The sequence below is a fragment of the Mauremys reevesii genome, linkage group 6 (assembly GCF_016161935.1).
Source record: "Mauremys reevesii isolate NIE-2019 linkage group 6, ASM1616193v1, whole genome shotgun sequence".
NCBI classification, from domain to species: domain Eukaryota; kingdom Metazoa; phylum Chordata; order Testudines; family Geoemydidae; genus Mauremys; species Mauremys reevesii.
Window position 1 is genome coordinate 48,004,638 of NC_052628.1, and position 13,597 is coordinate 48,018,234.

General features: G+C 38.5%; 1 protein-coding gene across 4 annotated transcripts in view; it reads left to right on the plus strand.

Annotated features, from left to right (window-relative positions):
- The window catches only part of ZFYVE16 (zinc finger FYVE-type containing 16), a 50,324-nt gene extending 36,749 nt beyond the window's left edge, over positions 1-13,575 (plus strand). For all 4 annotated transcript variants that reach the window (XM_039545114.1, XM_039545115.1, XM_039545112.1 and 1 more), the window contains exons 10-18: positions 152-376; positions 1,445-1,527; positions 3,326-3,430; positions 4,561-4,708; positions 7,472-7,552; positions 8,178-8,340; positions 9,985-10,087; positions 10,736-10,900; positions 11,532-13,575. In XM_039545114.1, the coding sequence (XP_039401048.1) occupies positions 152-376; positions 1,445-1,527; positions 3,326-3,430; positions 4,561-4,708; positions 7,472-7,552; positions 8,178-8,340; positions 9,985-10,087; positions 10,736-10,900; positions 11,532-11,693 (1,235 nt within the window). In that variant the 3' untranslated portion in view covers positions 11,694-13,575. The remainder of the gene's footprint in view (positions 1-151; positions 377-1,444; positions 1,528-3,325; positions 3,431-4,560; positions 4,709-7,471; positions 7,553-8,177; positions 8,341-9,984; positions 10,088-10,735; positions 10,901-11,531) is intronic.
- Positions 13,576-13,597: the final 22 nt, after the last annotated feature.

The following is a 13,597-nucleotide window of genomic DNA, read 5'->3' on the forward strand; positions in this document are numbered from 1 at the left end:
TTACTTCAAAAATGCACAAGAGAGACAGTGTTCACATAATAATGGGTGGATTTCTTCCAGGTACCAACATGTATAAGAATTCATACTTAACATGTTTGTTTTTTTATGGTGAAGATTTTAACTCTCTCTCTCTCTCTCTCTCTTTCACCAGGAAAATACATAGGAAACTTGGAAAATTTTACCTTCACTGAAAGCTTTCTTGGTAGCAAGGATCATGGAGGATTCCTGTTTGTTGCACCAACTTTTCAGAAACTTGACAATCTCCTGTTACCAAATAATCCTTTCCTTTGTGGCATTCTCATTCAGAAACTGGAAATACCATGGGCAAAGGTTTTTCCAATTCGCTTAATGTTGAGATTGGGAGCAGAATACGGGGGTGAGTTTTAACACTAAGTATGCATGTTAAGGCCCAATCCTGTAAAGACTTATGCACGTGTTTAACTTTATGTACTGTGAATGCCATTGCTTTCCAAAATTAAATACAAGTGTTTCTTCAAAGGCTGGGGACTTAAATTTGTACTTTGTACATCAAACTTGTTTGTTTAAAAAAAAAAAAAAGATAGCTTTATAAACTATGGTTCAAATTCTGTGCTGCTGGACACCTCTTGAAACACTATCAACTTCATCAGGGTAGATGTGTGTAAATGGTAGGATTTGACCATCAAATATTGATTTTTCAAATTTTGTTTCAGGAGAAACAAACTTTGCTAAACCAGTCTATGATACGGAATCTGAGTGTACTGACAAAAGAGCTTAGATTGTGTATATGTAAAACAATATATTGAATCCTTTTTGAATGATCAGATTTAATATTTGTGAAGTGTTCTGAAAACAGAGCTTTATGATCTTATTAATGTAAATCTAATACCAGTGTCTAATACATTATGGATTAAATTCTTCAGTTCCATATCGGTCATTAGTAATCAAGTTTCTCCATAAGGTGAGAGAACTTTTCAGTGTCAATTCCATAAAAATATAGCTTTTGGATGTACAAAATGGGGTAGAAGGAGCAAGATACACAAATCCCACTGATGATTAGTTGTGCATTTAATTGCTCTCAGACATGTGGAAACTTATTGACCACCTTTCTCACAGTCTAAGTGGAGAATGGAATTCACTCCAGTTTACAGGCTGGCCGTTGCCACTGCAATGCAACTCTTCTGTGGCACTCTTCTTGCTTTTAGGGACTGCTGTTCTTTCATATTTGCTATACAGGCATCTTGTGCTGCTGAATCAGAGTAAGCACAGATACTGTCTGTTTTCTGACACCATTTCCCTGCAATGAGTGCTGAAGTCTATCATTTTACATAAAATAAAGAATGAAAGGCTGCATCTGACCTTTTTTTATTTTTATTTTTATTTTTTTTAAAGTCACATATTTTAATTGGGTTAGAGTATTTGCTTGGTCTTTATGTGTAACAGTGTTCTTTTCTTCCCGTGAAAGCATACCCAACTCCTGTAACAAGTATCAGACACCGAAAGCCTTTCTTTGGGGAGATAGGACATACAATCATGAATTTACTTGTTGTGAGTAAACAGTGTTTTACATAATTTTCCTTACCCTCCTAATTATACATCAGATGAGTGTGAAGTTACCCTCACAATTTTGAAGTTGAAGTTGAACTATTTGTCTTTTAGCGAAAAATGTTCTAACACAGTTTAATTTAGGTGTGACGTGCATGTTAGACTTCAGTCTATTCACACAATGTAATACTCTATTAGAATAGTATTAAGTTGTGCCTTTCAGATTAGTTATTGATATTGAAGTATACTAATAGAACTTTGGTTTATTCATTTAAAATAAGTAGTTAATATTAATCAGCTCTTTCAGTAAGAAAGCTTTAGGCAATAATCTGGTGACTGGCTCTGCTGATATCTAGGAGACTTGGGTTTGTGAGTGATAAACTTTTTCTCTTCAGGCTATTGCAGCAGTAATGTGACATGATCTAAATTTAATTGCTTGCTACAGCATGCTGCCTTGATATGATTTATTGCAAACAGCTCACCTACACATTTTTTTAGAGAAATGTAAACAAGCTGGAGACTACAAACTACTTCATTTAAGAGTATGAGCATTCTCTAGTAAGGCCGTACTTGGACTTGATCATAATTAAATCTTTTGTCCTCTGTAACAACACATAACACTGGACTTTTATCCATTTTATCCAAACTAGATCTGGCAGGGTTAAAACTATTTAGAGGGCATGCCCAGAAGAGACAACAACTTTTTCAGCTGAATGGTGATAACTATTGCTGGCAAGATTTTTGAATAGACAGTAATCTCTGTAGTTCAGGTTGATGCCGGCTTGACACTCTTTAACATAACCAAATTGGTTAAATTTGAAGCATGTTAAATGTCAGTTTCTTGGCCCAGGGTAGAAGTTTTCTGGAAAGCTGAAATAAGAACAAGTGTTTTGGGCTAAGTTCCCTTTTTAGAAACCTTAGCTACCCCTTTTTTGATTTGTTTATAAAAACTAGCTTTGTTTTAATCTGTTTGTTTTGACAAGATCTGGAGCTACCGACTAGTATGTTGAGATGATTAGATTACTTACTTTCTGTTACACTGCTCAATTAGACCATAGTTCATATCCGGCAAGTCACTTAGCATGTTTCCCTCTCTGTAAAATGGAAATAAGAAGAATATTTGTCTCCCAAGAGTGCCCTGAGGACAAAAAAATGTGGTGAGAATTACAAAGTACTATATTTAAACAGTTTTACTGTAAAACTCAACGTTATGTAGAGATGGCAGTATCCTTAGTTAAGGTGATCACTAGCTTTCTGTTTAAAGAAATCATTTGACAGGAACATCCTTAATATTGCTAAAATGATACAGTCCAGCTGAAGCTTATGGTATATTAGATGGCTATTTCTGATTGTTGCCTTGTGGTAACTGGCCTGCAGAGCTTGTGTTTACTAGGGAAAAGGGTTTTTACAATGTGTTAGCTAATACATAGTAAAATCCTACTATGGACAAGGCAGTTGTAGTTTTAACATGTGTTAACAGGTGAAAGGTAAACACTAGTAAATGCTACATAAAACTGTAACTGCATTGGCCACAATAGGAATTTACCGTGTGTGACCATGTGTTAACTAACACATGGTTAAAAAAATCACTTTTGTTTTTCCTAGTATGGGCACACTCACCAGTAACAGTACTACTGCAGCTAACTGAGATTCCTTTAGCTCAAGTAAACTTCTGAAGACTGTGTTATGGGTAGATTTTAAGTGATGCAGTGTGTTTGGTTTTTAGAAATGATGGGATGTCAGTGGTTAAAACTTTATGCTGCTTAAACAGTCAGTTAATAAAGTATTTTGTTTGTTACAGGACCTTAGAAATTATCAATATACCTTGCATACCATAGATAATTTATTTATCCATATGGAAATGGGTAAAAGCTGCATTAAAATCCCTCTGAGAAGATACGATGAAGTGAGTATAATTTTGTAGATCATACTAATTTATTCAGGAAATCTAACCTTTCCGTTTTCCTTCTATAGTACCTCTGAAATCTTAAAGATGAGAAGTTGACAAGAACACTGTGAGCCAATTTGACTAGAAGCTGCAAAATGCAAAACACCTCATTGGAGGGTATTGTCTTCTCCAAATCAGAGAGGCCTATGATTGCCTTTGTTCACTATTCAGTGGACTAATTTTTCAATTCTTAAACTTTGAGTGTCTAACAAAAAAAAAAAAAAACCCCAAGCATCTTTTTCCCTATAGACTAACTCCCTGCTTTAGTGCTAATAAGTGAGCAATATTGCCTAGGTCATGCTGGGATGTTAAGCAGGAAGATTGGTGATTAGTATAGGTGCTAATTGGTAATAGAAATGAGGAGGAAAAAGATTTCACTGAAATTTCTTCCAAGGATGTTTAGGCCTTCAGCTTCTTCTACTGTGAAGTTTTGTTCTAGTTTAAAAGTGGCTTTACATATATATATATATATATATATATATATATATATATATATATATATATATATATATATATATATATAAAAAAATAGTTTTTTGCAAATTTCAGTCTTCTCAAAATTCATACTGGTTTTGCACATTTACTGTAGATCTGCTTGGAACTATGATAGAAACGATTAATAAACTCTTGTTCTGTTTTTAGGGACCCTATTAGGCTATGAAGCTTTAGGATTCTTCTAGATTTTGCAAACTGGGTTGTCCTATACATAAAAAATGAAGGTCTCTTGGGAGATCCTTACTATTTGGTAGTATACTTGGTCGGGGACTACTGACTCAGACTGACTTTTCCCAGTCAGTAGAACTTTGAAGTTATGGTCACGAGTTCATATAAATTTACCACGATAAGCTATTGCAAGTTCCATAAAAAATCCATTCTAAAAAAAGATTTTAAAATGTAAATTATACTTCAGCTGTTTATAGAGAAAGCTAATGCTCACATATAGAGGCAGTTATTTTTGTAATACAGCATTTTACCTGAAAAATGCTACTTAGCTGTTACACAACCAGAGTCCACAGAGAATTTAACAAAACAGAGCAAGATTTTGTTGCAGAAATGTCAGTTTCTAAATGAACATTTTATATTTGCAGGTAATGAAAGTAATACATTCTTCTAATGAGCATGTTATTAGCATTGGAGCCAGTTTTAGCACTGAAGCAGATTCTCACTTAGTTTGTGTACAGAGTGATGGAGTCTATCAGACACAAGCAAACAGTGCTACTGGCTGCCCTAGGAGAGGTAAGTGGCTTATTATGTTTTTAGTGTTCTATCAAACCTCCGAAACTGGTTTGTGCACTCAAATGTTTTAGGGGATTACTAGGAACAAAAGGTGTATATTCCTGTAGTTTGTGTGGGCAGATGATCCAGTATAATGTCAAACGCCTTGACCACAATACAAAGCAGCTAAACAATAATAAAAGGGTACATGACATATATGTATGACATTCAGTGGTAACAAAAATACTTTAATTACATAAAGCATTGTTTGACAACCTCCACTTAACATTCCATTTACACTAAATTATTCAAATTTCACTCCTGTTACTTGTCCCTTTTCAGAAGCTTTTTGTATTTTATGACCACATCATACAGTTCTTAGATCAGCTTACATTTTAAAGGCGTGCTGTTGAATAGCTTCTGGTCCATTACTTTGACACTCTTAAAATTGCTATAAATTGCAGAATATCTTTCAGATTCTAGATGGTTACATATCTTTTACATCTATCTAGTTACATCTTAGGCTAGAGACTAATAAGAGTAATTAACAGTAGTTAAATTCTTGTTTATATAGTGCTTTGAAAACATTAATCCAGGGGTCGGCAACCTATGGCACGCGTGCCAATTTTTAATGGCACGCTGGAGCCTGCCGGGACTCCAGCATGCCATTAAAAATCCTGCCCAGCCCAGCCCGCTCTCCTCTGCCCTCTGCTCCCCCCGCGGGGGCAGGGAGCAGAAGCATAGCCATGCACACGGGGTGGGCAAATGGCCCCACTCTCCGGGCACGGCAAGCCGCGGGGGCCGCGCTCCCAGGCCGGAGCGCTGGGCCGAGTGCAGCAAGCTGCAGGCCCCTCCCCTGCCTTCTCCCCTCCCCTGGAGCCCTGGCGCCGCTTGCAGCTCTCTGGGGGTTGGGGCTGCGCGCTCCCGCGGGGCAGCGTTTGGCTCTGCGGGGAGGCAGACACGCTCCCCGCTCACCCGGAGCTCTGCCGCCGCCACGCGCAGCGCTCTGAGGGCCGGGGCTGTGCTCTTCCGCGGGGCAGCATGTCTGGCTCTGTGTGGAGCCTCAAAGTAAAGGGCCCAGGGCTGGGGGTGTTGGATAAGGGGTGGGGGCAGTCAGGGGACAGGGATCAGGGTGGGTTGGATGGGGGGGTGTGTGAGAGGGCAGCGGGTGGATAGGGGTCAGGGCAGTCAGGGGACCGGGAGCAAGGAGGGTCCTGGGGGCAGTTAGGGTTGGTGGGGTCTCTGGAGGGGTGGTCAGGGGACAAGGAGCTGGGGGTTGTATGAGTTGGGAGTTCTGGGGTCCTGTCAGGAGGCGGGGGTGTGGAGAGGGGTTGGGGCAGGCAGGGAGTGGGGGGGGGTGCGGTTGGATGGGTCGGGAGTTCTGGGGGTCCTGTCAGGGGGCGGGGAGCGGTTGGATGGGGCATGGGAGTCCAGGGGATCTGTTTGGGGATGGGAGTGTGGATAAGGGTGGGCGCAGTCAGGGGACAGGTAGGGGGTAGAGTCCAGTCTGGGGACAAGGAACAGGGAGGCTTAGATAGGGGGTGGGGTCCTGGGGGGCAGTTGGGGGCAGGGGTCCCAGGAGAGGGTAGTCAGGGGACAAGGAGCAGTGGGGTTGGGAGTTCTTAGGGGGGCAGTCACCCAGCCCTCCCCCCCCCACACCACGCCCTCTGCCCTGAGCCCTGCACACACCCCCAGGCCCCTGCCCTGAGCCCTGTATCTCCCTCATACACACCCAGCCCTCTGCTTGACTCCTTCCCCCCCCCCCCCCCCCGCAACCCTAGCCCTGACTCTGGCACCTCCACCCATACCTAGCCCCCCCCTCTGCCCTGACACCTCCAGCCCTGACTCCAGCCCGCCCCCAGCCCTCTGGGTCCTGGCTGCCAGCCCCGCACAGTCCGCTGCTGGTCTGGGGTTCTGGCTGACGGTCCCTTGCCAGCTGGGGTCCCGGCCGCAGGCCTCGCTCAGCCCACTGCCGGCCTAGGTGAACAGAACCCCAGACCAGCAGCGGGCTGAGCGGGCCGGCGGCGTAAGATCAACATTTTAATTTCATTTTAAATGAAGCTTCTTAAACATTTTGAAAACCTTGTTTATTTTACAATACAACACTAGTTTAGTTATATAATGTATAGACTTATAGAGAGAGACCTTCTAAAAAACATTAAAATGTATTACCGGCACGCGAAACCTTAAATTAGAGTGAATAAATTAAGACTCGGCACACCGCTTCTGAAAGGTTGCCGACCCCTGCATTAATCAATGCCTAGCAAGCTCACACAAGTAGTCTGTAGTGACAAGGGGAAGATTTAATGGTGAAGTAAATGGGTTTTTACAGGTTTTAGTGCCATTTAAAGTGGATTCATTATTTTACTTAATAGAATGTTCCAGAAATTAAAACCTAATTTTAGAGGTAACTTCATGTATAAGCAAGAAACAAATTTTAGGTCCTACATATTTTCTATTCTTTCACAGTTTTCTTCTTTGGCTACTGTGCCTGTATGACTGCCAGCATCTTGTTGGGATGCTGCATGTCTTCCTAAAACTCAAAAAGTTAGCAAAATCAATGCATTTTTCTAGGCCTTATTTCAAGGAGTGAATTCTCTTGACGCTAGCAAGAGCCACATCAGCACATCGTCCTATAACTGAGGAACTTTTATGCGCACTTTCAGTGTAGCATAATATTTAGCACTTGATGTATAGTGCTTTACACTTTCAAAGAGACTTCTAACTCACTAAGTATAAAAATGGACAATATGAAGTACCTGATGTGTTTACTTCTGTGTTTAGTTACAGGTGCAAGTTTTGTAGTATTCAATGGAGCCCTAAAAACATCTTCAGGATTTCTTGCTAAATCAAGTATAGTTGAAGGTATGAATTGCATCTTAAATGATTCCTTGTTAAGAGGCAAAGAATTGGTGTTGGAACACTACTCTGCGTAATACTGAAATGATTAAGAGTTTATCCCATTGTAAACTAAACTTTTTCTTTAAGGTTTGTAACTTAAAAAAAAAAATATTTGCGCATAAATCATTATATGTAAATTTGTTTGAGGACACTTTCACTATGTGGCTTTTTTGGACTTCTTTACTTAATACCTGTCATTTTGTAAAGAATTTCAACATGAGAAGCCTATAGGAGAATTCAATTCAGTTGTTTCCTGTATGCTTAAGTTTTTACCTCTACTTTTGTGTCACATATTGTGGCTCACTAAGTTGTTCGAGCTTCATGAAATAAACTTTGATTAGATGGAATGTCAGCTCCATTAGTCTACCTTTTTGTTCACCAAAAAAGCTTTGAAAATTGAACTAACAATTTTTCATATAGCATTTCACATTGTGATGAGGAAAAAAGTAAATATTCTCCTTACAGGCTTGTGAAGTTGCATTTCTTAAACAATTCAAGAAGATCAGTTGACTAGGCAAGGTTCTGTTAAAGTAATCTTCCCTTTTTGTTCTCTAAAGGAAAGTGGGAACTTTTACTGTTTCTCTTTTAGATGGACTAATGGTACAAATAACTCCAGAGATGATGGAAGGTCTACGTCAAGCTTTAAGGGACAAAAAGGACTTTAAAATTACATGTGGTAAAATAGATGCAGAAGAACTAAAAGAATATGTAGATATTTGCTGGGTAGAGAGTGAAGAAAAAGTAAACCAAGGGTATGAATATTTGTTACTAAAGCTGTGTGATGGTTGGAATTTTCTCTTCTCTTCCCACCTCTCTTGAAATGTGGATATTTAAAGAATGGAAAATAAAGTATTGTAATTAAAACCAATATCTTGCTATTTAAAGCTGCCAAGGAAATAGGAGTGAAAACTGCCTGTGCGCCTCTAGATATCACTATGAGAACAACTTTAGACTATAATGGTCTTCTGAGATTTTAATAACTGCCTGGTTTGGGAGCGGTGGGAAGAGGGTCTTCTTATGGTGTTCCCTGTTTTTAGTCACAGTCCATCTGTCTGACGAGGACTGGTTGGCTCCCTTCAGAGTTCAACAGTGTCATTCGTTAGATAGAGGGGGGCTACTCAGTGAGGGCTGCAAGATTCCCCTTCCCACCGCCGTGGCTGAGACTGTCAGGGCACTAACAGTACTATAACATATGAATTGGTTTAAGACAATGGTTTTCAACCTCTTTTCGTTTGTGGACTCCTACAAAATTTCATTTGGAGGTGTGGACCTCTTTGGAAATCCTAGACCTGTGGGTCCATGGACCACAGGTTGAAAACCACTGATTAAGAGTTTAATTTTAGATGGCTTAGAGAATGTTTTGTTACAGTTAGGGCCCTACAAATTTCATGGACGTGAAAAATGTGTCACAGACCATGAAATAAGCCTTCCCTGTGAAATCCGATGTCCCCTTGTTCCTAGGAGTGCTTCAGCAAAGGGGGCTCCTAGCTCCAGCTGGGCAGAGGAGGGACAGGACTTATCCATCTCCTGTGCACGCACGCGCATGCGCGCGCGCACACACACACACACACACAAACAGTGTGTGTGTGTGTGTGTGTGAGATGTTGAATCAGACCCACCTCCTGCAGCTGCAGGAAGCTCTGCGGTTGCTGCCTTCAGAGTCCAGCTCTGAAGGCAGCATAGAAATGAGGGTGGCAATCCCATGATCCCCTACATCAGGTTTGTGGACTCCCCCATTCCCCTTTTGGGTTGGGACCCCCCCAGTTACAACACTGTGAAATTTCAGATTTAAACACCTGAAAACATTACATTTACCAATTTTAATGTCCTATGGCTGTGAAATTGACCATAATGGACTGCGAATTTGGTAGGGCCCTAGTTATAGTGTGTCTGAATAAATCATTAGTGTTCAAAATTAGTGTCTCTTTCATTATAATTAAATATCATAGAACAGTGGTTCTCAAATTATGGTCTTGACTTAGTCCTTTTTCTAGTGACTCATAGGACCAACCAGAACATACACACAATGCCCCAGGGAGGTGGTCCATAAAAGCTTCTCTTAGGAAATAGAAGGAAAAGCTGGAGATCTACTGATCTGGTTAATCTTAGTCTATTAGGTACTCATATGTAAAGTGTGTGTGTTTATCTAGAACTGAGATAGGGGTTAAATGTATATAGAATGGAAATAGGAAATGTTTACAGTGTAAAACATCCACATACCATGGCCTCTCTTTTTGTATGTATTTTGATACTACAAATTTTATTTATATATTGAGAAGAGCTGTAATTTTATTCTTTGAAGTTTGATTTAACTTAAAGCAATGGGTTTTTAAGTTGATTTTTAGATGAAAGAATGCTCTGGTTCGGTTTTAATTTATTATACACTTATTCTATAGAGTTATAAGCCCAGTAGATGGAAAGTCAATGGAAGGAATTCAAAGTGAAAAAATACTACAGGGAGATTTTGAAACTGAGGAAAAACTTATGAAGTGTACCGAAGTAAGTAAATTAATACTAGTAAATAGTTTGTTTATATGTTAAAATATCAGATTTATTTATATCAATTGTTGTTCTAAATAGCATTAATACTGAAAAAGGGAAGGTGCTACCACAGAAACTAGTTCACTTTTGGCATGCAGCCGTAGGAACATGCCAACTATGTTCTTGACATTCTCTCTGACTTTCATATCAAATGTGTGGATAGAAGCGATTTTTCTTTTTTAAAAAGGGGTGATATATTTTCCTTTTTTTTTTTTTAAACTTTTGATGCAATTATGAAACTTCTAATCCAGTTATTGTCATGGCTACTTGTTAATTCACCAAGTGTTTTAATTGTGGGGATAATTTCCAACAGTACTAACACAGTATTTGCTGTTTGGGGACTTCTTGTCTCTTCCTAGTTTTGGAAAGCATCTAGCACATTTGGGCACTATCATAATATATATAATAAAAATGGACAGTTATATTAGAACTGTCTTGCTACTGATAAACTACCCAATTCCAAAGCTGAAAGTCTTTTGCCAATAAACAAGTATAGGTAATTTGACTGCATCTTAAGCAGTGATACTGTACATTGAGCCATTTTGACAACTTTGAAATTCTTACAAAAAAGCCACTAATCATGTCGTGTCCTTACTATACTTTCAGGTGTTCTATATCCGAAAGGACCATGAGCTATCCAGTGCAACACCCTATCAGTTTGCAAAAGAGATTGCTGTAGCTTGCAGTGCTGCTCTTTGCCCACATCTCAAAACGCTGAAAAATAATGGGATGAATAAGCTAGGTCTCAGAGTCTCCATTGATACCGATATGGTAATTTTTGTTTATTACAGATATATAACATTATTTAATATCACCACCTTAAAATAATGGTATTTAGGTATAGCTTCTCTAGCCCTTTTAAACCTTCCCACATCGCCAAATGCAAAGTCCATTACCAGCAATGGATGTACCTGGGAAGAGGTCAGAACACAAGTCTGAGAATTAGACTCAATCCCTGTTGCTCCTAGAGAAACTACTCTAGGTCATGTTTCAAGATCTTAGCTGAGAGAGATGTAGAAGTTTTACAGATCACCACAATTTAAACTTGTGGTTTTTGTTTAAAGTTTGATAGTTTTCAATGGTCTGTCATTAAGTAACTAATTCACAATATTTCTGGTTGCTTGCATCTTGAACTAGCAGTACCTTGCAGTGTTGAAGGCAGGTTACTCTGTGAGCAGAAGGATGTCTCTCTCAGTTCTAAACACAAAACCTTCTTGCCAGTGAATGTGTTGACTTGCCCAAAGTCTCTTCAATACCACTTTTTATAATAGAAAACTTGAGCTGAAATTTGTTTTATACCGATGGTGATGTTTGCACAGTGCATCTACTGCACCTCTACTTTTGGCTTGTATTAATATATAATATGTAATATATCAATTTAATATAATTCTTTTTATTTTAGGTTGAGTATCAGTTAGGATCTGGAGGCCAACTTCTTCCACAGCATTATCTAAATGACCTGGACAGTGCTCTGATTCCTGTGATCCATGGTGGGACATCAGACCCCACAAGCTTACCATTGGAAATGGAATTAATATTTTTTCTTACAGAATACCTCTTTTAATATAAATGACAGCATATATTATACTACGTATAATCTGATTTGCTAGAGCTAACCCAACACCAAAGTTGTAATGCTACCAACACTAAAAAATGTTAAGATTTATTAAAAAAAAGTTTAGTAATAGATTTTAAACTGGGTTTTGTTTCTAAAAAAATGAACCAACTCTCCTCCATCTCCAGCATAAAAGAAGAATTGTTAAATTTAAGATTTCCTAAGGTTCCGAAACTTTACACTTAATACAATCACTGAAAAAAGGCCAGGACTCATTACCTCTAAGCAAACTGTAGCATTTACTATGTGCATTGTAAAGTTAAGCCATATACCTCTTAAACCCAAGCAAATATTTTAGTAACAATCCTCATGATTAGATGTAACGTAAATCTGGGACACTCCACGTGGATGTGCAAATGGGCTATATTTACATTTTTTTAAAAATCGTATAAAGTATATTTAATTGGTACAGAACTGTTGCTTGCTGTCGAGATCCAAATATAAAATCTCTGAGGGTTGGCTGTAAACAGATACTGTGTACTTATAATATATGGAATTTGCCTGCACAATCTGATATTGTGTGGGAAGAATAGAGAACAAAACTTTGCCAGGTATGTTGTGGGGTTTGGATTTTTTTTAAGATTTCATAATTGGACTTGTCCTGACTTAAAAATCAAGACATTTGACATGTTTGTTGGTGCTTTTGGAACTTGTGCTTTTAAACTGAGTCTCTTTATAGTGTAGCTGATTTCCTTATGTATTTATAAGGACTTATCTAACTTTGTTGGGTATCATTTTTGTATTACACTAATTGTTTTTTTCCCCCTGTGCTTATATGTACCTTTGTAATTTGGGACTTCCAAGAGTGATTAAGAACAGGCCAGATGACCCTTTAAGTAGTAATCCTGTAGCAATAAGTCAGGCATGAAACCTGTAATATCTTTTCCGCTCCCATCTCTAACTTCTGAGACCTCTTGGTAGCCCTGTTTATTTTTCAGGGAGAAAATGTATTAAGTGTGAATTTTCATGATCAGATTGTTTTGGCATATTTGAGGTTCTTTGTATAGTACATATTTTTGATACTGGGGTATTAGCAATTAAGAACTAAGATGCTTGTAATTTGTGCCTGAGTACTGGGGTTCAGTGAACAACAATCAGGTATGATAACTATTGCATAACGTACCTGTTCACTTTGAAGAGAATCAGAACACGCTATATCCAAGACCGAATCATTTGAGTAAAATGTTGTTAGAGTTTTAGACTGACAGATCATTAAAAATCTAAACATCTAGATGCCTTCTTGATTCTCAAAGGGGATATTTATATGGTTTTTGTATCAAAAACGCAACTAGTAACTTAAAAAAATAATAAAATAAAAATGTCACCAGACCTATTACCCACAGCTTGAAGACCCATATTAATGGAAAGGTTCAGGATTTAAGGTCTTAGGCTAGAAGAAACTAGGTATTCATTATAGTAATGCACACAGTTTTTGTTCAGAGATGAATTGCAGTTCTCTGGACCAGCCAAAGACATTAACATAGGCAGCATGAACAAGATGAATGTCCAGTCTTCTGAAAGTAGTTAAGAGGACAGCAGGGACAAGCAGTGTTTGAAACATGAACGATAGTCAAATGACCATTGTCATGTCCTTTGTCAATGTTAAGTACAGTTATAGCAGATGAAAGCAGTTTGCAGATTAATTATTTTGTCTTTTTTGTTGCCATATTGGTTATTGGAAATTAGACTCATGTCTTAAACTCTTGCCATTTAATGTTTGTTTCATTTAATAATTATCACTAACAAATAAAACTGACTTAAGTGTTTACCAGATGAGATAAAATAACATTGTTCTTATGTTTAAAAACAAAAAACATATATTTGACTAACATTTCCTATATTTTGTCAGTTTT